The sequence below is a fragment of the Pteropus medius genome, unplaced genomic scaffold (assembly GCF_902729225.1).
Source record: "Pteropus medius unplaced genomic scaffold, Ma_sr-lr_union100, whole genome shotgun sequence".
Classification (NCBI taxonomy): domain Eukaryota; kingdom Metazoa; phylum Chordata; class Mammalia; order Chiroptera; family Pteropodidae; genus Pteropus; species Pteropus medius.
Genome location: NW_024345479.1, coordinates 3,658,701 through 3,681,597, shown reverse-complemented (window position 1 = coordinate 3,681,597; position 22,897 = coordinate 3,658,701). Strand labels below are relative to the sequence as shown.

The following is a 22,897-nucleotide window of genomic DNA, read 5'->3' as shown; positions in this document are numbered from 1 at the left end:
CAACTGCTCTGCTATGAAATTAAAATCGAATTGCTGGCCACCCCCAACCCCTACCCTTCCTGGGAAACGGGGATGGGTAGGTGGCTTGGGAGAGGGGTGCTATCCTGGGGTGGGCTCTACCCAATCACGGAGCAGGCAGTTACGGATACGAAATGGACAGGCAGCTAGTGAAGGTGACAACTCCTGTCTCCACCTTGTTCATCTGGCCCTTCCTCCCCAAACCACATTCCCCCTCTGCCTGGAAGTAAGCTGTGATTAAAAGGAAAATACAGCTTTGCTGGCTCCAACAAGACTGCCACTCGACTGCTCCCCTTGGGCTTCTGGCCTGAGTGGGGCAGTATGGGCTTGGCTATGGAGAGAAGGGGTTCCGGCTGACTCAGTCACCCCAGAGTCCTTTGCTGAACCATGTGTAGAGGCTAATCTGGGCACCGCCCCCCCCACCCCGCCATTACCAAAAGAGGACGATTACCTAAACTGGGCCTCCCTAGGAATAGCTGATGGCCAGGGAGCCCACAAGGATCAAGAACCCCATGCTGATAGGTACACAGCCTCAGCTCCAAGCCCAGGGAAGCAGTAACTGTCAGTAATGAAGCCAGAGTCTCTTCCTCTTTTATTAAGTCCAACTAGATGACAAAAAGGAACAGAAGCTACGGTTTCAGGCTAATAGGCCTAGGGCCAATCAAGATAGCTTCTTGCAGAGAGTATGGCGAGTGCCAAGGTCACCATCTAGGTGATGGTTCCAGCTTGTGGCTTTCCGTCCTCTAGCCAGTTTGATCTGTTGCAGGGCCTTAGGCCCCTCAACAACAGCCTGGCTGTCCCCCGCCTCCATCCTGAAGGTTGCGAAGATGGGCAGGAAAAATATGGGTGTCACAGACAGGTTCCCATCAGGTTCACAGGGCGCCCGTTGTACCTCTTGGAAATGTCAGCTTCAATCTGAAAGACAGCAATACCGTGTGGGCAGCAAGCAGAGGGGCCTCATTCTGCAGAAACTCGGGGTCCTCCCCCTTGGCAGGTTTCCCTTCCCCGTCTTACCAGCTTCTGCAGCTCCTTGGTCTTCTCTAGCAGCAGATCCAGCTTGGGCTCCAGAGCTGCCTGCTCCTGAAGTGCTTCCTGCTGCTTCTGCACCATCAGTTCTTTCTTCAAAGCCAGCAGCTGGGACTGCTTCAGCTTTTGCTGGAGGAACTCGGTCACTCGGTCCACATACCTAGGCGGGGCGCTCAGGTAAGTGGTGTAGCTGTGCAATCTGAGCATCTCCATTCAACTGCTGGGAAAGGTGTGGCTCAGGAAACCAAATCCCTAATTGGTTTCTCGGCCTTCGCATCCTGCCATCCTTTTTGTACGGAATACCACTCCTGGTTCCCCTGTCCTCCTGGTTCTGCTTGTATAAACCACCCCATCTTGCCCCACAGAGAATCTGTGTCCCTAGTTGGGACGGGCACAGTTATGGGAAGTAGGGATGACCTCTAAGGGGTTGTGGAGAAGAGGAATACAAGGAATTGGGGCTGCTCAAGGTGGTGGAGCCCTGCATTAGGCTCCCCGGAACAGCCCAACGTCAAGGGGAAAGCCAGACCTTGGTGAGGCCAGGATCATAAAGAGGTGCTGCATTCGAAGACTGGTGAGCCGGCCAATCAGAACCTGCAGCGCTGATGCCATAGAAACCATCTTTGCTTTGGTCTGGCCTTGCAAGATGGCTGGAGCCAGCTGGAACTGGCTCACAGACAGGATGTCTGCCTCTTCACTCATTTCCACTGCTCTCTGGGTCAAGAAGATCTCGAGCTGAGGACCAAAGAGGATTTGGTTCAAACCAAAAAGAGAACTCAGAAACTAACCCTCAGACTGATCAGAATGAATGAAATGTGGGCGTTAGACTCTCAGTGGGGAGGGGTTCTTTTCTCCGAACACTTTTATTGCTAGAAACTCACCACCTATAACATCAGAGTTTGGGGCAGCCTCTGCTGTCACTCTTTGGTACCCCATTTCTATTTCAGGCCCTACCTAGCCCTGAACCCCTCTGCTTCCTCCTAACCTATGGATCAGGTAACTAAGAATGCAGATTCAAAGGGTTCTTCCTGCCACAGTGAAGGTATTTTCTCTCCATGGGAGGAGAGGGACTCTAGGCATAGGAATCCATATTCGAGGAGCCCCAGACTAAGAAACAGCTATGAAGAATCCGAGAACCAGCCACATATCTTGTCACTCTTATTCGACCCCAGAACTTGATCTCTTTTGTCCTATTCTCTCCTAGAGATAAGAAAGATCTCTCTGGGCAGAGAGAGGATGGAACTGGTGAGGACAAGAACTTTTATGAAGCCCTCCGCAACCAGCAGGCCACTGGGAAGGCAACAGACTCAGAGATTAGCAAGGACAGGTCCCCAGCTTCCCAGTCCCACCATGAAGGTCCAAAAACACTGGTTCCTTATTCTGGGCTGCTCGACACCTTAGCCACAGGGATGGTATGGAAACACAAATGAGAGTAAATGGCTCCAAACCTGCTGAAAAACCTCTCGCAGCTTCTCAGTTTACTTAGAGTAAAAGCCAAAGTTCAGATGCTTCACCTCTCTGATCTCCTTTACCTCCCCCAGCTCCCTGCTCTGCCACACTGACCTCCTTGTTCATCAAATGAGCAGGGCACACTCTCATCTCAGGGCCTTTGCAGTTGCTCCCTCCGCCTGGAAAGCTCTTCTCCCAGGCTTCGGCATGGCTCTCTGCACCCCTGCAGGCCTTGACTTACTGGTCACCTTCGCAAGGAGGCCTTCCCTGGCCACCCGATATAAAGCCCTGCAGCCCTTCCCAACAATCCCCATCTCCCTCTCTGGCTTCTTCCTCCGTGGCACTTATGTTAACACCCAACACACTGCATATTTTACTTGATTCATCTTGTTTCTTGTCTGCCTTCCCCACTAGAACATAAGCTCCAGGAAGTCAAGGACTTTGTCTTGTTCCCTGCTCAATCTCTGGCACCTCAGGCAGTGCCAGGGCTTAAGAGGCGCACAACAAGTATTTGCTGGATGAATGGTAGCCATCCAAATATGTGAGGCCCTGCTCCAGAACGAGGAAAGCGTTCAGTGCCCTTTACACAAATAGGAAGGGTGAGGTCAGCTGTCTGAAGTGATGCTGCCTGTGTTGATACCAGGCCTCCCGCCTTCTCCCAGAGGATGAAGGTACCTCCATGAGCTCATCGATAAACTGATTCCGGGTCTCAGGGTATTCAAGAAGTGTCAGGGCATCTGAGCCCCTAGCAACGCCCTCTGGAGCTGCCAGAAAGAGAGACAGAGAGGTGGTGAAGGAGCTGAGGACAGGAAGAGACCTCCAAGTCTGAGAAGCCCCGGTGGTTAATATGTACACCAATTCATTGTACTAAAATCACTTCCTGTCCCAACCGAAGGGGGAAGAGTTTCTCTTTCCCATGTCTCCGCCCTGATCAGGCACCACAGCCAGCCCCGCGCCTGTGAAGAGGACCATAGAGCTGAGTTCTAAGGAGCGGTAAGGCCAGCCCTCCAATCTGGTGGGCGGTGGGAGTGAAGTTTCATCCTGCACTGCCCTCTCGTGGTTTAGCTCACCGCTACAGCCTCTCAGCTGGAGAAAAAAGGCGGTCAGGTCCGACTACAGAGCCTATCAGCCCTCCTGGAACCACCCCTACCAGAATGGGCGACCCATGTTCAGTCACCAAAATGTTGAGAGTTTCTAGACTTAATTTTAGGAACTCTCTCTTTTCCCCTGCACTCACAGCTTTACCAAGATTTTGAAGAAACTGTTAAATGTGCAAGAAGCTCAAACTCAGCAGTGTATTTTTTGTTTCTAGAGATAAGGGTGCCTTTGAGTACCGACTTCTGCCAGGGACGCAGGGGATGGACGGGTGCACTTACTCTGGGTTCCAGCTTCCAGCACTGTGATCTGCAAAGCAGCAGCATCGTCTCCCCAGTCTATTCCATCACCCCCAGCTTCCTGGGGGGAGAGCAAAGAACCCCGGCAGTGTTGGCAGATTTACTCCAGCAAAAGGAGCCGGAAAAAAAAACAAACCCTCAATAAGTTCAATGACTGTACATTTTAACCGTTTGAAGGACAAGCAGCTCTGATGTAGGTGGCAGAGATGGCAGTGCGGGGCCATGTATGTTGCCACCTTCACCCTGCTTTGTGGAATTACCACCTGCCTACACCTCCGCACCGTGCCCCAAACACCAAGAGGAAAGAGATCAAGACTCTGACATGTCACTTTGGAGACTCTGCCTCTCCCTCAGACTGCAACTGGTCTGAGAGCTATGAACTTCGAGTGATGCCTTTAAAGGCACGGACAACGCTTTTATCGCTGACGCAGCCATCACAAAGAATCCTCAGAGATGGACTGAGAGGGCATCCTAACCTTCGAGTCCGATTCCAGGGAGATGCCCCAGTCAATTCCAGCAGCCTGGGCAGAGATGCCAGAGTCAGTCCCTTCGGAAGCCACCTCCGCCCCAAAGTCGCCCCAGTCAATCTAGAAGGAGGAAAAAAAATGTTAGCTCAGAGAAGGTGGGTGAAAAAAAGGGACCTGCCTCCCCAAGGCCTCAGCTACTTCTGCAGGGAGTGCTAGCACACTGATTAAATGCAATGGCCTTAAAGCTCCCCGAAGGAGAGCCCACCTTTGGAGAGCTTGTGGGACTGCAGGGTTCCTAGTTCAAAGCCAACCAACTTGTTGAGTCTTTTCAGCACTCGTCCATACTCTGATCTCCAGAAGGCCAGAAGAATAAAGGCGTAGGGCCTTCTGGGCCCTTCCACCTCTAGTCTCTCTCACACAAGTCCCCCTTCCTCCTCTGAGACTCTGAATTCAGGTTGCGGCAGGCTGGGCTGCGTGTGTTGGAGGGAAACAGCTCTCCCTCGGCTTGTCTTACCGCATCCTCTTCTGCCTGCTCAGGAGGCTCTTCGAGGTGCGGCCGCTCCACCACGGAGGGCTCCGTCCCCGTCCTCCACTCGTACACCGTGGAGTTGCCCCGCGTCTGCACGAATCGCAGCATCGGCAACACCTGCTCGTTGGGGCTGCAACAGAGCACATAACTGACCTTCCTCCTGCCCACTCACGAAGCCCACGCTGGGCTTCGGCCTGGGCCGTCAAGTCAGGTGGACAAGGCTCCCAGGGGTTCAAGTGTGTAAAATAAAACTCAAATGGCATGTGGGAAAAGTGAAGAAGTGAGAACAGGCAGGGAAAATAGGCAAACTGTTCCCCCTGCTAGAGAGACACTGAAGTCCTCTTTACCTTTCACACACAAACCCCACACAGGCCTGGTACAGGTCAATGGCTTCCCCCAGGGACTGAGCCCCAACCCCGATCTCCGCCAGCTGACTCGGCAGCTCCTTCACCAGGGCCAGCAGTTCTCTTCGGACCCTGTCTCCCTAGAGAGAATCGAAGAGGCGGACTCAGACAGAGTGTCGGGAAGCAGACTACAACAGATTAAAGAAAACACACGAAGACCTGAGACAGGAGAGAAATTGGCCCCAAAAGGGCACAACCTGGCTGAGAAGGAAGCCCTTTCCAGATGCAAAGGTGTGAGGCCCCAGGCGCCCTCCCACCTCACCGAGATCCGTCCCGCTCACCGTGATGCCATACTGTTTGCACGAGTGGTAGAACTGCTCCCTCATCTCGGCGGCCCCCGCCTGGCCCTCCTCCTCCTTGCGGCTATATTCTTGCTGCAGCTGCTGGCACTTGGCGATCTGCTTCTTCAGCAAGGGGATCTCATAGTTGACATTCCGAACCAGGAGGCTAGAGAGTTCCACTGAAGAGGGCCCAGGAAATTCACCTCAGACATCTACACCGTAAGGCAAGCAGGCCCCAGGCCAGGCACACATATACCCTAGAGGGTGGCGAAGAGCACGGGGGTGGCCTCCCAGCTCCTTCCCTTTCTAGTTGTGGAAACTAAGACAGCCATTTAACCCTTCTAACCCAATCCTCACGTGTAACACAGGGACAATAATATTTACTGTGAGGATTAAAAAAGAGACTCCATGTAAAATACCAAGTACAATTGTTTCTATTTAATAGGTGCTTGATACATAGTAGCTATTATTGTTATTATTTGCACTATTAGAAAAAACACCCGAACTATAATCAGCCCTTTAGTTACCCTCTCAGGGACCCAATATAGCCCCAAGGATGCTCCATGCCTCTTCTGCCTAGTAGAGAATGGGGTTGCGGAGAGGGTGAGAACCCTGCAGTCCACCTTACCAAGAGGTCAGTGGTGGAGGACCCACAAACACCAGCTGCGTCAGGCCCAGCAAATGCCTGCTACCTGCCTGGTCCTTCTCCTCTTCCCAACACTCTTTGTGGAATTTATTTTCCTACCTTACAAACATCTACAGCCCAACCTCTTTCCCCCACACGGACTGTGCCTCCTGCCTCCTAGAAGCCTAGTGTCTCACAACTCCAGGAGTGGGCTTCCCCATAGACGCCAGGACACCCAGGCTGGGCCACTCTACCTAGGTAGGTGTTGTCCTTCTCATACAGGGCTACAATCTCCTGCCAGTCCTGGGGAAGAACAGAGACAGAAAGTGAGCGAGAACAGCACTCAGCAGCCACACGCCCGCTCAATCCCCAAACGGGGGAAGCTCTCGTATCACACCAAACACAAACTCCTCGTCCTCCTTTGTGAGGCTGGCTGGACCACCCGCTTTACTGTAAGAGCATGGTGCCAACGAGCAATTCCCAAAGCAGCAGGTCTGAAATGTACACCCGGGGCAGGAGCTACTTTTGGCATAAACTATAAGGACAGAGAAAAAGTGCAGGAAGCATCCCATGTAGGCATCTCCACCTGATCCTCAGAGAGACCAGAGAGGCTCTGGTCCCATTACCGCCCTCGCCCACACTTGCCTTCATTCGCTGTGAAGAGTACCGGCCAAAGATATTTTTCGTGGAAGCTTCAGTGCCTTTGAGAAGGTCCACGATTTTCAGGCAGTGGAAGTAGTGAATGTCTGGAAAGCAAGTAAGACTTTAAGAATTCCAGTATCTTCCCACCTACTCTGGCCAATGCACATGGCTGACCCATGTATGTGTCAGGAATTTTAGCATGGGTCAGCCATGTGCATTTAGCTCTGCCCTTCATCAGTTTGTGTTGGAAGAAACCAGCATCTATGCCCAAACAGAAATCTTTCTCTAGGGATCTGCCCTGAGACTAAACAACAGGAGAGCAGCTTAGCTGCTATATACTGCTTCAGGAAGGAGGTCCCAGTAAGGTGGCCCAAAGCACTCACAAGATCCAGAGAGCAGTTGGGCGATCTCTTCGTTTTCTGGCATGTCCTGGATGGCAGCATTGATCTTCTCTCGAATCATCAACACCAGACTCTGCCATTTCAGATTACAGTGCCTTCTGTCCACCAGCCAATCTGCGAGAAACACCCAGATCACAGCGTTCCCATTCATATGGCCAAAATTCCATCACTAATTCAAGTAAAAAACACTAAAATATTGGCTGAAAGTTGTATTCATATTGGTTAAGGTGTGAAGGTCAAGGGGAGATAGGAGTAAAGACAGGCCCAAAGGGGTGTTTAGGGCTAAAGAGACTCTGGCAGCCTGCTTCATAGAGCAATTGCCTTGACACGGGTATAAAAAAATAACTTTAAATTGATCTTGACATCAAAGTGCTACTTTTGACCACTCTAAATTCTCCATAATATTTTGGCTTCTATGGGTAATTATATCTTTCTTACTGACAAAGGATGCTGTTCAACTTCCACTTCCTCAGGGCTGGGATTAATCATGACAATGGAAAATACAGATGGTTATGCCAAATACTGGATGAATGAACAACTGCAAAGCCTTTAATACCCATAGCGCCTTAAGGACTAGATAGCACTGGTCTATTCCACCCAGTGAAATACCAGCCTGCACATGTGACTGACCACGTGACTGACCTCCTGGAGTTTGGGCCCAGATTTGTGTTTTTAGAGGAGGATGTGAGTAGCTGATAGCCATGCATGCTTTCTCAGTAGGCGAGAGCTAAGAGCTAGGTTTTGTGGTCAGATGGTCCTGGCTTCTAATTATTAACTCTCTTGGGCAAGTCTCTCAAGCTCTCTAAGCCTCGGTTTCCCATATGTAAATGGGAATAAGATACCGAGTACAAGGGGGAATGCAGATAAAACACTGAGCATCGTGCCTGGCACATGGCAAGGATCAATAAATCTTAGCGATCTTCATTTTTACAATGTCAAGTGCTTAAAACAGCACCTGCTATAGAGCAAACCCTCAATGAATGGTTGTTGTTTTATTGGTCCCTCTCATGACCAACGACATATACCAAAACTGCACATGCGCTAAAGAACTGAAACAAATCTGAAATGAATCTAAAGAAGCTCCACCACACAGGACTGATTAAATGGCCCACAGTGGTGAATTCAGAACATTTCCTGGTTAATAAACCTGCCAACTGGTCAAACACTGGGGTCCCACACTAGTTATCATTATACTCCCTCTGCTGTATTCCTTTTAAATTTTTCAGGAAGCAAAATTCTGCGGATGTCATGGAACTAGAAGCAAAGGAACGAGGTAGTGAGATAGGCGTCATCTTGACAAAACTAGCATCAAATCAATTAATCCAATGAGCATGTAAAAACCCAGGAGCTGTGCACTTGCCCTGGAGGAGTCAGAATGAAGAGGCCCTTCCCTGGCCCTGAACTGGGAAGGAGGTATGTAGATCAGATACAGACAGCAGGGAGGGGTCCCGGCCACTAACAGGTCTTTATTTCTAACTGGGTCTATGTCCCTCTTACACCTGGAGTCAAGGAGAGATGGAAGCTTTTAAAACGAAAGGAGCTGAAACTTATTGGATTTCATTAACCAATGTCAACATAAAAACAAATAAATAAATTTTTAAAAAAATAAATAAAACGAAAGGAAGGAGAGTTTTTCCCAGCATAATAAAAAAGGCACAGACATTGGAGCCTGACAGACAGACTTAAGTTCTAATTTCAGATCTGTCACTCAGTACATGACCGTCTTTACAGGAAGCTATTACCCTCTCTGTGCCTGAATATGATTTGACAGCACATGTTACAAATGTTAAAGTAGAAAACGCTGGTCAAGTACAGACTCTGTGTATGGTTCCGTCCAGCTCCTCTTACAAGGCAGCTCCGCCACAAATGGAGACATTGAACATGGCGACTGGTCAGTGCCTCAACAGGGGCCTTGGGGGCATCAAGGCTCCCAGCTGTTGGCAGCAGGGTGCGGCAAAGGGCCGGGCCTCCTCAAAACAAGCGGCTGCGCAGGGGCGCCCCCGCCTACCGAGCAGCTTGCTGGTCTGGATGTCGATGGGCACGTGCTGATGGTCCTAGCGGGAAACACAACAGAAATCGGGGTGTGAACGCAGGGAAGGGGCGTGCCACTCGCGCGCTCATTTCACGGGCACAACTGCCACACTGCGAGGCAAAAACAACGAGCTGGGGAAGACTGCGCCCGCCCAAGAGAGAGGCCGAGGAAGCAGGTTAGGGAAGGACGGGCTGAACCCAGTCCAGGGACCCCAGGCTAGCCCCCCATTTCCCCAGCTCCCGTACCCCCACCTGCATCTTTCCTCCACTTCCGCTTCCGGCCGACGACCCAGGTCCTCCCCGCCCACTAGAAATCCAGCGCTGGCTTGGCAGAGTCTCAGTTTAGCGACAAACCGGCCTCCTCCAGCCACGTCGCCGCTTTCTTCAGAGCCAATTGGGGCGCGCGCTCCACCCCTGGCCGCAAGCCCCACCACCCCGGGGCTCCGAATGGCTGAGCCCGGGAGGGGCGGGAGAACAGAAGACAGCCAATGGGAGATGCGAGGCGGGCTCAGGGACGGAGAGGGGCGGGGCGCCAGGAGAGGGCTGCAGCGGCGGCGCGATCGCGGCAGGCGGCGCCCGAGAGCCGATCCCAGCCGTGCTGGCCCTCTGCGCACGGATATACACGTCTGCTGGCCGGGTCCTAGCGCCGAGTTGTGTAGCCTGGAGGCCGTTAGAAATGCCTTTCCGGCCTTCCCTCCCTTTAAGTCTCTCGTAGTTTGTAGATTTCTTGTGTCACTTGTCACACTTTGCCCTCCCATTCACTTTATCTAATAGACTTGTAGTAAGCACCTGCTGCGTGTTAGGTGATTAGGGCAGGGAAGGAGAGAGAGGAAAGTCAAGGGAGGCATCGCAAAGATAACACGGAAATTGAGTCTTAAAGGAAGAGCTGCGAAAGAGGGGTAATGTGTGGAGGGGGTGTCCTCAAGGCGGGTGGATGAGACCGTACAGACAAAAGCTTTGGAGGCCACAAACTGCAAGAGGGGTACAGAGAACAACAGGCAGGCAGGGCCAGCAACATAATTAGTGGGGTTCAGTGCAAAATGAAAATGTGGGGCCCCTTGTTAAAAAATGTGGGGCCCCTTGTTAAAAAATATGAAGAATTTCCAGTGGGCACTGCATAGGTCTCATGCTCATGAGATTGGCCCTACAGGCAGGCTCGCTACTGTGCACTAAAAGGTGTGAGGCAGGGAGTAGCCAGAGAAGAGATTGTGAAGGTGGAAGGGTCCTATCATAGGGAGCCTCTTTAAAGAACTTGTACTTCACCCCAGCCAAGAGGAACCACTGGAGGGTTTTAAGGGTTTGAAGCAGGGAGGGACCTGTACAGATTGCCTTCAAGGAGGATGGATTCATGAGAGATAAGACTGGAGACAGGAGACTGTCAGGCGGTTATTGTGCAGAGGTTAGGGCCTGACCTAACCTCTGGGACTCGGCAATCAAATGGCTGTGTTGGGGTGGGGGTGGGGAGAATGACAGCAAGGACAATACCTAGAGGGTTGAATAGAAGAGCCATCACCTGAGACAGGGGTGCAGGATGCTGAACAGGTGTGTTGGGGAGGAGGGGATTTTGGATTTGAATTTGTGGGATTAGTGGTGCAGGGGGGCCCCCATGTAGAAAGTGTGTAGGAGGCACTGGGGTCTATAACTGTAGTAGCTGAAGCTAAGAGAGGGCATGAGACAGGGCAAGAAGCGGGTAGAGGGAGGAGAGGGGGTGGGCTGAGGACAGATCCCCAGGGTTTCACAGGGCTGGGTGTGCCATTTTGTGCTCCTCCCATAAGAAGCTCTGCCTGTTTTTTTCTAAATGAACCCCCACCTCCTCCTGGGCACAGCACTTTGGACTCAGTAAATTTTTTATTGAATTGTGTAGTATGATACAGTAGTGAGAAGACCTAGATTTCTGCCTAGTGAGATCTTAGATCATTTCAATAACCTCTCTGTCAGCCACAATTTCCTTAACATGGAGATAGCACTATTCTATCTCAGTGTATTTCTGTTTATACGCTAAAAAAATAAACATACTAGATGTATATAACTCTTTACAGCTTATAACATGCTTTAATATAGTTTCTCATGCTTTGTCAGCTCTGTGTGTACGTGTGTGTGTGAAACGTTAATCATTATAAAATGGGTTGAATGACTTCCTTGAGATGGCTCATAGGGCGGAACTAAGGGCCTCTTCAAGGCTCTCTCGTGAGAATTTGGCTCTCATTTCAGGTCCTGACTCAGACTGTAGGAATTGCCGGGGCTCCCCGATGATTAAACAAACACTTTCTGGGCTCCAACTGTATTCCTGGCTCCCTGGGGTATCCTGGGAAGCATGGCCCTGCCTTATCCTCAAGGTGCATCTCTCCTCCTTGAATCAGCAGGCAGGACAGAGCAGGGCAGGGTGAGTCTGGAAGGCCCAGTCCAGGTGAGTTGGTGGAGGCAGAGACCACTGGCACCCAACCCCACCTGTAGTACCCTGAGTGACTCATGGAACAAAAGGATGTTTAAGGACAGTTCTGAGAGGCTGCTGGCCTCAGGGTGGCTGCCCTAGAGAGCATAGGAGTGTGGGCTTGGGCAGTATTCTGTTTGTCTTTTTTCAGGGTCATAGATAACTTCAGGGCCTATGGGCAGATGAGCACATAAGTGGTCTGGCATCCAGGGCAGACCAATAAGAGAAGATGTGGCGTGTGCACGAGGTCCTTGGGGCTCCCACCATCTGTGAAGTAGCGGGGAGAGGATGTGGGATGCTTCTCTGAATCTCTCACTTCTCTGATGATTTAGCAGAGGACACCGTCTGGGGGAGAGGAGCACATGTAGAGAGGTAGGGAGGACATAGCAGGCTTGTGCCAACTTGGGACGGGAGAGCACATAGCCCCAGGGTACTGTGTATGCAGGCTGCTTTGCCGTCCTTTGTTGTTGTCAGCTTGCTTATTAAGTGATAACCATTTGCCTCAGGCCAGTGTAGATCTAAATGTTATACAAGCCTTATCTAATTTGATCCTTCCAACAACCTTATAATGTGGGTACTATTATTAGCCAGATTTTAAAGGCAGAGAAGCCAAAGTTTAGATCATTAAGTAGCTTGTCCAAGGTCATACAGCTAGGAGTTAGTGGGGCTGGGATTCAACCCCAGGCCTGTCTGGCTCCGTAGCCTGCACTCTTGTTCTCTAGGGTATGGCTTCTCCCACAGCCCTGCCTGACCCTCCTGCAGCTCAGCCACCACAGCCCCAGGTCTCTTCTTCCCTCCGCTTCAGCCAGACTCCCACTTTCTCCCCAGTTGTTCCTCAAGATACTTAGAACTCCCCACCCTATAGTCCTTGCCTTATTCCAAAGTTCTTTCTTACCACACCCATCCTGGGCAAGAACACCCATTGCTTATCTTCCTGCAATATCTATAAAAAGCAAGTTTACCCCTCATAATCAAATAATCCATTTTTTTTAATTTGCCATATGCTTATTACTTTATGGTCTGTATCTTCTGTGTGTTTGCTCACAGTCACATTGACTGTGGTGTGCGCGTGCGCGCGCGTGTGTGTGTGTGTGTGTGTGTGTGGTATATCTGCCTGCTGGGCTGAAGGCCCTGGAAACTCGGCAGCTTCAGTTGGGCCTCCTGCTGTTTGCAGGAGTAATCTGTGTTGGGGTTTTTTTTTGTTTTGTTTTGTTTTTTCAGTCTATCTCCTCAACTAGTCTGTGAGCACTTTGTGGGCGGGAAGGGCAGGCTTGTTCACCTCTAACCCCAGTACTTTTATCTTTATGACACCTGACATTGAGTGTCAGGTGCTTAATGGATCTTATAAAGAAAGGAGTAAGAGAAGGTGTGGCGTGTACATGAAGGCAGTTAGTGATGAGCGGGGACCAGGATCCCTTGGCCTGGGTGGAGGGGTTTGTGCTTCTCCAGCAGTTTTTCTTATCCCTCTCTCTACATACAGCTCAGGACTTGGAGTCAACTCCGCTGAATCGCTTAGAACCGGAGGGAGGAAAACAGGCTGAAGACATCAGGGCTGCTGGCTTCACAAATCAAGCACCGGCCAGTGAAGGCCCATGAGGGGTCAGCCAGCTGGGTCGTGCTCTGGGGCCACTGACTGCACCCTAAACCCTGGATAGCCATGCCTTCACCATCTCTTCACCTTTGTTAGTCTTCTGGGGGGGAAACTCCTCTCTGGGTAGCCTCATGAATTGGATCCAAAGTGTCATCTCCTAAGGATGCCACTTCATTTTATTATTTCATCATCCCCATCATGGCAGGTGGAGGGAATCTGCTTTTGTAAGGGAAGGAAAACTAAGTCCACTACCAAACCACCTATCTATCAGTCTCTTTCCCATGCACTTCATGGGTAGTTTGCCAAGCACCATTTGCCAAGGAACTTGGGTCCTTAACAAGAAGACATAGCCCCAACCCTCAAAGAAATTTATAGTATGATGTGTGAAGGGCTAAATCCCATGAAAGAATGCCCAGAGCCTAGCACCGTGCTCACGTTCAGTAGGTACTTAAAAAAATCCACATGAACCAAATAAGAGGTGTGCTCAGAGTGCTAAGGAAACAGAAAGGAGAGTATCCAACTCAACTTGGGGGTAAAGGCATGGGATGAGGACGGAAATCCATCAGAGCGGGCTCCTGGGTGGAGTAACACTTGAGCTGAGTCTTGTAGAAGGGGAATGAATTGTGGCAGAAGGAAGAGGAGAGAAGCAGAAGTGATGGGTGTCATTCTAGGAAGAGGCAATAACGTGGATAAAGGACAAGGTAAAAGACAGCATGGCTCCTCCAGAAGAAGAAATTTATTATGGGAGCACAGGATATTTTTAGGCAGAGTGGAAAGAAATTAAGTTGAAGAGATATTGGCTAGGGGAGATGATGAAGAACTCTCAGGTCCATGACAAAGGGTTGAAATTTAATCCTGTAGACAGGAGTCCCAACCAGTGGGCAGCAGATCCCTGGAAAGCTATAGAATTGTGCAAAGGGTCCATGAATCCATAAATGAATTTGTAGTATTTTAGTGCATACTAGAAGGACAATAATCAGATAGGGAGGTGGAGAAGTTTTTCTACTGTGAAAAAAGGATTCTTTCAGAGAACAGGAAAACCAAATGGCCAATATATGTATGAAAAGATGTTCAACTTTACTAGAAACAAGGTGTGTAGTAAGCCAGGGCTATTGTAACAAATTACCACAAACTGGGTGCCTCAAACCATCAAAAACAGATTCTTTCACAGTCTGGAGTCCAGAAGTCTGAAATGTAGGTGTCAGCAAGGTTGGTTGATTCCTTCCAATGACTCTGGGGACAGTTGCGCCATACCTCTCGCCCAGCTTCTGGTGGCGGCAGGCAAGCCTTAGTGTTCCTCAGCTTTGAGCTCTATCACCCCAGTCTCTGCTTCTGTCATGACATGGCCCATCTCCCTGCATGCCTCTCTTCTAATAAAGACACTAGTCTTTAAATTTAGGGCCTACCCTGATCTAGTGTGACCTCATCTTAACTAATTACATCTGCAATGACCCTGTTTACCAAATAAGGCCACATTTTGGGGTTCTAGGTGGACATAAATTGGGGGTGGGGCACTATTCAATCCAGTACACTAAGGAAATGTAAATATAAAAGGCGAAAATATTACCCCTTCACTTCTGTCCTACTAGCAAAAATTAAAATGTCTGTTCATAGGTTGTGTTCTCCAGAGATAGGTGAGCTTTTGGAGGCAAGATGTTTATTAGGGATCAATGTCTGTGAGAGGAGCCAGGCAGAAGTAGGATTGGGCAGATGGAGAAATCTAACAATAATGCAGGCCTGACAAAACTTCAGTCAATTTGGTGGGAAGTGAATATTGCCCCTCAGAGTGTCCTTCATGGGGCTGAATGGCTGGACTTCATATTCCCAGATGTGGGCTGCCCCTGAAGGTCATGCCATCAGGTGAGAAGGTCTCTACATACTCTACCTCCTTGCCTTCCCCTCTCTTCCTGCTCCACCAGGAACTCTTCCTCCCTCCTCCTCGGATAATTCGCCCCAGGTTTTGCTTGCTTTATAATACTCAGTAAGGCCTATCAAAGGAAGGCTGGACGGTTGGGGGAAGTTACCTTGGGGGTGGGGAGACCATCACAGTTCTCTTTGAGAGTCTGATAAGAGTATGATTCTGTAGGCGAAAAAAAAAAAATGCCCCACTGCCCCCACACATAGGATATATTTTGCATATAATTTCAAGGCTCCTGAAGCCCACCTCTAAGCCAGGGAGGAGGGGATGAGGAGTTTTGAGGTTGTGGTGGGTCTGGAGAGCCTGGCCCAAGGAGGGACCAGGACTCTCGTCCCACTCTGACTCAGGGAGATCTTGAGGATCGACCCTTCAGGTCAGGAGGGAACCACAGCCCACTATCCAGCGCCTGCCTGAGGAGCACTGAACTTGGGGCGGAGCGGACAGCCTGGGAACCGGTCTGCCAACCAGTTTAACCAGGGACTGGTTTCGACTCTGGAGTTCAAAGGAGCTGGGTGCACCCTGTCCCTCTCAGCCAACGGGAGCAGTGGCCCTTAACCCCTTCCCGGTCATGCCTGGAGCAACGTCCAGGCGTGGTCTGTGCTGGAGAGGGGTCTGAGCCTCTTTGGGGCATGAAATGGGGCGGGACGACCTTGGCTACAGCTGGAGGTGCAACGAGGCACCCGAGTAAGGAAACTGAGGAGAGAGGCTCCCCTGTTCCCCCTACCCACAACTCCCCTTGGGATTTCCTCCTCCTGGATAGGCGGTCTCTGGAGGACCCTGGCCTCTGGGTGGGTGCAGGGGCACTGGGTTGGATTTCTGGGGTGATGAATATTCATCAGCCCTAGCCGGCCTCTGCTTCTGTTTACTTAGCCGGGAGGGGCTGGGTTTCAGGTTCACCTTGACTCCTGGAGGCTCAGCGAGCAGGTACCCGCTCCCGCACCTGTTTCTCTTGCACCTGCTGCACAGCTGCTCCTACCCAGCTCACCTGGCCCCAGCCTCGACTGACTCGGCACCCTGGCGGCATCCCCAGCTCCCCCAGCTTTCCTCCCAAGCAGCGTCTACCCTCAGCTCCTTCTCTAGGGAAGGTCTCAGCCTCCAGCCCGCAGCAGTCCGGATTGCAGGTACAGGCAGAGGGTGGGTGGGCGAGAAAACCAAGGCATAGTCAGGCACCCCATTCCGTCTCCACGGCTGACAAGTCGGGTGGGGAGGGGGAACGCAGGCATGCCGGCTCCCATCTCTCCCCAGGTGAGCAGGCAGAATTCGGGCTCATCCCATAGGCTTCTTGGAGACCATCCAGGCCTCCAGCAGAGCTCCTTCTGGGAAAGTTTCACTCCGGAGCCATTCTCTATTAACTCTTGCTGAACTGGAACCTATCACCTCCTACCCCCAACCCCAGCCTTAAGGATGTTTCTGGCTGTCTGGTGGGAACCTCTCCCCGTCCCTATCCAGGGTATCCCCGTCTTATCCAGAGTGGAGAAGTGACACAGGGGTCTGGCAGAGGGCTAGGGGCGGGGGGGAAGGGGTGTCAGGTCACGGGGTGTAGCGGGGGAGCTCTGGGTTTTGTCTTACAATATAGAAACTGACTTGCTCCCTCAGCCCCTCTCCATCCCTTCACCTTGCCCCAGTCAATGGTTAACTTGGCCCAGCTCAGAATGGTCTCTACCCAGTCTGGGCAAGGCCCTTAGAGCAGCTAAGGAACTCAGCTAGGGCCAAGGGGTCTGTCCTGTAGGCCATGGTGCTGGCTACCATAGGCAGGGGGTGGTGGGCTGTCCTGTGAGCCACCTACTCCCATGGGCTCCCAAGCTATGCAAACAGCAGAGGTGTAGCTAACCTCTTTGGGGCAGATTTCTATCATCCTAATGGATTGTAAGACTCCAGGGTAAGGGCTCAGCCCTTGGCTTGGCCAGCTCACTGCCCTGCATAAGTAGACTACAGGAACCTCCGTGTGTCACCAAATGCTAGGTCTGCTTGAAATCTCAGTTACACAGCCCCCAGTCCCTTCTTGCTTTCTGTGATTAGACATAGGCACATGGCTGTAGGTATCTTGCTCTTTGCTATTTTGGATAGATGGGAAGTTTATGTATAAGAATCTTATAACTGGGTTATTCTGTAAGCCAAAGACGTAATTTAGCTGTTCTGGAAATTCAGACTTCCATAAGTCATGCTTATGTAAAGGGGCCAACAACCCGCTTACTGGTGCTTGCATGTCCTCCTAGACAGAAGGACAGCAAGGCCTGGCATAAAAACATCCTAGAGAGACCAGAATTCAAGGTCAGGGAACAGTAGCACCAATGCCTTAGTGCCTGGTAGAGGCCCCAGGTCAGGGGCTAAGGGCTGTTCTTGGCTCTCTCTATGGTTTTCTGACAAATTCCTTATGATCTGTCCCACCCTATGTGTGCCAACTTGAAATACCCATTATAGTGAGTATATTTGAATGTCACAAGCAGAAGCCACTTCCTCTCATGGAACTAGGAGGTCTGGTGATCCTCCATGCCCCAAGTTCCTTGGCAGCCCCGCATGGGTGGTGGTAGGGCAGTGGGCCTTGCCCTGGACCTGGTGGCAACTGGGGCACACACAGACCAAGCAAGCACCTTGGCCCTCCTTCCCTGTCCTCCCCACAACTCCTTCCAGAAACCCATTCTGGAACACCGAGTTCTGTGCAAGGCTGTGCTGAGCCCAGGTGGGGCAAGCTGCCAAAGCAAACCTCTCAGGCTCTCCCCTTGGTGCAGTCACCTCTCCAGGGTGCCCTGAAAGTATTTATCTGGCCACTCTCACCCTGTCCTTCACTTTCTAAGTGGGAGCTAAGTGGGAGCTGCACAAGGTCTCCCCTGGGCTTCTCCTGCTACTTGAACTCAGCTAGAGGGACAGAGCTGGCAATATGGGATCTCCTTCCTGGACAAAGGGGTGGGAAGGAATCCATTAGGTGTGTGTTCTGGGGAAGGGGGTGGGTTTATGGAGGGACAGGGTACAATGAGAGCTAGGTGGGCAATGGTTGGAGGCTTTCAACTCATTCCAAGCCTAGGCTGGCATCCTGCCTTCATTTTTCCTGAATTTAATATGCTCCTCCTCTAAAAAAACAAACTTCATACTCATTATGGAAAATATGAAAAATAGAGGGGAGAAAGCATCTTGTATTCCTTCTACATAAAGAAAACCACTATTCATCATTTGCCATATTTCTTTCTGGTCTTTTAGAAAAGGTAATTAAGACCATCAGTTTTTAAAAGGAGGTGATATACTTGCCTGTGCTGGGCTAGCTGACCATCTAGCTTTCCGATGTATTGTGGCCACTGCCCCTCCTCCCCAGGACATTTCATGGCCATACCCAGGAGTCCTGAGACCAGACCACCAACCTCTCCAGGCACAAAGATGCCTTGGTTTCTCATATTCTGCCTGTCTGCTCTTCTATTGATCTTAATTCCTCTGGTCTACTGTCTCCTTCCATCTTACACACCCTACCTGTCGGCAAAGTCCATGTAACTTCATCTCCCAAAACTTCTACTAGCTCAGACAGCACTTTTGTGGAAGTTAGTAAGTGGTGAGGTCACATCCAGAGCACAATGCTTGTCAGTGGAGAAGCCTGGTTCAGCCCCTACAACCCACTTCTGTTGGGTATCCCTATAGAGGATCCAGCCTGTGATAACCATATCTCACATGTACCTCCTGGCCCCACCAAACCGCCTTCCAAATTTTCAGCTCTCCTTCAAATTCCTGTCTTTTGGAAGCTGGGTAGGGAAAGGGGACCATCTCACAATAACTATTACCATTATCATAAGTCATACTTTGGTAATGTCTACCTCTGTGGGCAGGCATTAATGTCAGAGCTAAATGTTAGGGCTGGAAGGGACGGATGAGGACACTGAGGTCCAGAGAAGTAACTTGTCAGAAGTCACGAGGCCGGAACAGTCCCCAGGACTTCCTGCTCCCAGCCTGAGGTTCTCCCTTAGAGAAAGCCCAGCAGCCCCTTCAGTCCTGATGGTCACCACCAGAAGTCCAAATTACTCCAAACATCTCTATCCCATTTAATTCTATAAGAATTCCAAGAAAAACGTACAGGGTGTTTCTGTCCGTCTGATACCAGTTGACCATCTGCTCAAACAGTGTCAAGGGCCTGGATGCTATGCGACCCGGGCAAACTGTTTACCTTCCTGTAGCCCTTGGGGACCTAGAATCTCAAAGCTGCATGGCAATTGGTGTGTGGTTTTGCCCCCACTGTCACCTCTGCCTGGCTCAGATGACTTCCCTTTCGATGTGTACTTGGCCGTCACTTCCCCAGACCCTCTATCTTCTCACACTCTCCAAATGCATTGCATCACTTACCTGAATCCTGGGTTCACTCTGCCCTAACTTCAATTCTCAGGACTGGGCTATTACAACAGCCCATAAATAAGAGTCTAGAGAGGGCTGCTCCAAGGTACTCCCTTTCCTCCCCACTAACCCCTTTCTCTCCCCACCCTGCTCCTGCAGAAAGCCCCGCCTTTGGCTCAGGGAGCGCCATGACTGAAGTTGGTTGGTGGAAGCTGACCTTCCTCCGGAAAAAGAAATCCACCCCCAAGGTGCTGTATGAGATCCCTGACACCTATGCCCAAACAGAGGGCAGCTCAGAGTCCCCGCGGCCTGAGGGCGGGGTCCCCGACAGTGACTTTAACACCCGCCTGGAGAAGATTGTGGACAAGAGCACAAAGGGCAAGCACGTCAAGGTCTCCAATTCCGGCCGCTTCAAGGAAAAGAAAAAAGTCCGAGCCACGCTGGCAGAGAACCCCAACCTCTTTGATGACAGGGAGGACAAAGGACAGTGAAGGGGGCCTAGAAGGATGCTAGCACTTCCCCACTCCCTGCCATCAGCCAGATCTGAGACAGGAGCTTGCCACACTGGCCCCCTCGACCACAGCCGAAGCCATGGGGACAGCTGATACCTGCTGGCAGGAAATGTCCATTTTAGATTTGTATTGATGTGTCCCAGCTTTCTGGAAGGCCTGGGAGATCCCAGGGTTCTCCCACCCTCCCCACCACATACAAAGGCACTCTTAGTTCAAGGATAAAGTCTCACCCAGGAAGAACAGCCCTCCATGCAGCAGTGGCAGGGCCAGCAGGGAGGTGGACATGGCAAGAAATGGAGAGAGGAAGACCTACTTCACCTCCTCCCAGGGCACAGGGTCAAGGGTGAGTCTGAATTGCTGCTCCCTCAACTTTTTCTACCTGTGACTGTTTCTTGGACTAATTCTGAGAGCATTTTCCAGAAGCCATGTGACAGGGGACTGGTTTCCCGGAGTGGGAGGGGGACTGAACTTGATTTCACCTCTTAACACAACTGGGAAACTTCCTAGAACTTTTTCTCCAGGGGGTTGAGGAACCTGTTATTCCCTGGGGATGCTGCAGAAGGCTAGGTTAGGGATCCCACGGGTCCAAATTAGGGGAGGGGGTGAGGAAGCTCTAGTAGGAGCTAAAGCAGCCAGTTCTCTTTTCTCCTTCCCTACTCATATTTAAGATGGATCAGCCCCGGAGATGAGTCCTGGAGCCTTGAATTTTGTTTAAAAAAATAATTGTAGGTTTCTTTCTTTGTAATAAACGATGCTGTAAAAGCAGAGAACCTATTTATACTCTCGTCTTACATTTATTGAGATGACTGTTTTTCATGTCTTTATCTCCCTTCATGTAACTAAAGTGGAACTCAGTGCTCAAACCCTTTCTTTCAAGCTTCAGGAAGGGTCTCCAGGTATCATAGTAGTAACTGGGACACTAATTTTACCACCAAGCCACCCTTAGCATCTGAGGATGGAGAGAGTGAAGGAAGGAGCTAGTGATACCTCAGTGGTCAGTTGTTCTGACCAACAGAGAGGCCACCAGAGGCTCTAAGAGTATGGATCAGGATTCACATCCTGGTTCCACCTCGAAATAGCTGGATGATATGGGCAACATTAAAAAAAAATCCTCCTCTGAACCTCAGTTTTGTCTTCTCTAAAAGGGGCTGTAATGATACCTGTTTCACAGGGAGTGCTCAATATTAAGTGGCCCATAAGTAGTCCTGTAGCAGGTGCTCAGCGAACATTGGTTTCCTTCCCTCTCTCCTTTATTAAGGAACTCCACATAGCCTAGACTTCTGTTTAAGGAAGAGGAGAGAGTGTGCTCCCTATGCCCTTAGGTCCAGATCTTTCTCAAGCCCCAGGAGCTGGGAACTGGAAAAAGTTGGCTAAATCTCTGGAGCTTATGTTGGGAACAAAGAGACTAAGGTGGTGACTGAACAATGTGGTCTGACAGCTTCCAGGTCAGCTCTTGGAGGCTGCTGGGCCACCCCACCCCACCCTAGGGAGCGCTGCTTGGGAAATTTATTACCAGAACAAACAGACTGTACAAGGGGGCCTTTGTTAGGTGGCCTCGCCCAGGCCAGGGGAGCTCTGAGGATGAGTGAGGGAGACAGGAGCTGGAGAGAGGAAGAAAGCTTCTTTTTCCCTTATCCGCACCCCCCCATCACATGGAACTTTCTAGGGTTCCACCAATTATTACTCAGTTCACAAAGCCTCCCATGGAGTAGCAGAGTTTTCCCATACTCCAGCCCTACCCATTGTTAATAGCTGACATTTATAGAGGATTTGCAACGGGCCAGGCCCTGTAGCAAGTACTCCCTCACTTAATCCTCTCATTCCCCAAGACAGGGGCTATCATTATCCCCATTTTCCAGGTGAGTTCCCTGAGGCTTAGAGTTAAGTCATTCTCCTGAGGTGGCAGAGTTGGGATTGAAGCCAGAGCTGGCCTGTGTATGTGACCACTACACCACACCACCCCTTTCACTCTTGATTTTCATCTGCTTGGGGGATGGGAAACTGAGGTTCAGGACAAAGAAAGGAACAGTTGCTTTCTGCTGAAGGGGAGGTGGGGTGAGAGGGGGCAAGGCCTGGATCGTGGGATCCTGGGAGGTGAGCACCATTTGAGGGGGCTGCAGACTCCGGGACCAATGGGGGAAAGCCTACCAGCTTTGTGGCTGAGTGTACCCTGAGACTCCAGACTGTAGAGACCTCCCACTTCAGCCCATTTTGAGCTTCCTTTTGGCTAAGGTGAAGAATGACGCTGAGCCCTGGGCCCGGGACACTACCCGTAGCCTAATGCTATCCTAATGCACGACCTAATACTGGCACCGCATTGCCACCATTATTCCTCTTAGGTGAGAGGGTCTGCGGGCCTCTCTGCCCCATGCATGCGATCCTAATCCACAGACCCAAAGTAATGTCTACAGGAATCATCCAGGAAAACTCCATGGATACCCCTAAGCTGGGTATTGGTGTATGGGGGTGAGGAAGAGATGGGGTGGGTACCAAAGGGCAAGAGAGATCTGGCTGCCCAGGGAGTCAGAGCCCAGTCAGCTGCAAGTTTTCATGTGGCCAGAGGAGGAGGAACCGAGAGTGCAAATATGTGCAGGAGCTGGGAGAGGCTACGGGTTATCGACCACAGTTTCACTGGGACACGACCCAATGGGGGGAAGGGGGAGGCATGAATGGCTTAGAACTGGCCTGTGCCTCCCGGAAGGAGCCAGCCCTGGGTGACGGGCTCCCCCTGCTGGATGCCAACCTCCCAAGAGAGGAGAAGCGGGGTGGGAGGAGAGTTGCTTAAAATCCCCAACTCCCCTTCTTGGTCCCGCAGAAGTGGGGGCGGGGGTGGAGCAGGGAGAGACCAAGCCAGATTTAACATAAACATCACG

At 51.0% G+C, this 22,897-nt stretch overlaps 2 protein-coding genes across 5 annotated transcripts; one reads left to right on the top strand and one right to left on the bottom strand.

Moving 5' to 3' along the window:
- Positions 1 to 587: 587 nt before the first annotated feature.
- CDK5RAP3 (CDK5 regulatory subunit associated protein 3) lies at positions 588 to 9,662 on the bottom strand. 4 transcript variants are annotated; one of them, XM_039873706.1, is made up of 15 exons: positions 9,517 to 9,639; positions 9,242 to 9,287; positions 8,594 to 8,732; positions 7,216 to 7,347; positions 6,836 to 6,936; positions 6,445 to 6,493; positions 5,566 to 5,744; positions 5,228 to 5,364; positions 4,866 to 5,010; positions 4,361 to 4,471; positions 3,867 to 3,945; positions 3,166 to 3,254; positions 1,571 to 1,776; positions 1,033 to 1,204; positions 588 to 933 (listed from the first exon to the last, which is right to left on the bottom strand). In XM_039873706.1, the coding sequence occupies exons 4-15, from the start codon at positions 7,292 to 7,294 to the stop codon at positions 868 to 870; spliced, it is 1,413 nt and encodes a 470-aa protein (XP_039729640.1). In that variant the 5' UTR covers positions 7,295 to 7,347; positions 8,594 to 8,732; positions 9,242 to 9,287; positions 9,517 to 9,639; the 3' UTR covers positions 588 to 867. The 4 variants fall into 4 exon arrangements, with proteins under 4 accessions (XP_039729640.1, XP_039729639.1, XP_039729638.1 ...); XM_039873705.1 differs by lacking the exon at positions 8,594 to 8,732 and having other exon boundaries at positions 9,517 to 9,662; XM_039873704.1 differs by lacking the exon at positions 8,594 to 8,732 and having other exon boundaries at positions 9,511 to 9,642.
- Positions 9,663 to 11,450: 1,788 nt separating this feature from the next.
- PRR15L (proline rich 15 like) lies at positions 11,451 to 21,817 on the top strand. The gene is made up of 4 exons (XM_039873702.1): positions 11,451 to 11,671; positions 13,176 to 15,146; positions 16,096 to 16,325; positions 19,672 to 21,817. Exons 2-4 carry the CDS (start codon positions 15,082 to 15,084, stop codon positions 20,001 to 20,003), a joined length of 627 nt encoding a protein of 208 aa, XP_039729636.1. The 5' UTR covers positions 11,451 to 11,671; positions 13,176 to 15,081; the 3' UTR covers positions 20,004 to 21,817.
- The last annotated feature ends 1,080 nt before the right edge of the window (positions 21,818 to 22,897 follow it).

Excerpts from the sequence above, each read along its gene's own strand:
- CDK5RAP3 (XM_039873704.1), bottom strand. Across the intron at positions 6,494-6,835 it reads ACTCTTCACAGCGAATGAAG|GACTGGCAGGAGATTGTAGC; the intron begins GCAAGTGTGGGC and ends GTTCTTCCCCAG. Across the intron at positions 5,011-5,227 it reads GTGGGGTTTGTGTGTGAAAG|CCCCAACGAGCAGGTGTTGC; the intron begins GTAAAGAGGACT and ends GCTCTGTTGCAG.
- PRR15L (XM_039873702.1), top strand. The coding sequence starts at position 15,082 with ATGGGGCTGAATGGCTGGACTTCATATTCCCAGATGTGGGCTGCCCCT. Across the intron at positions 15,147-16,095 it reads CCTGAAGGTCATGCCATCAG|GTTCACCTTGACTCCTGGAG; the intron begins GTGAGAAGGTCT and ends GCTGGGTTTCAG. Across the intron at positions 16,326-19,671 it reads CGCAGCAGTCCGGATTGCAG|AAAGCCCCGCCTTTGGCTCA; the intron begins GTACAGGCAGAG and ends CTGCTCCTGCAG.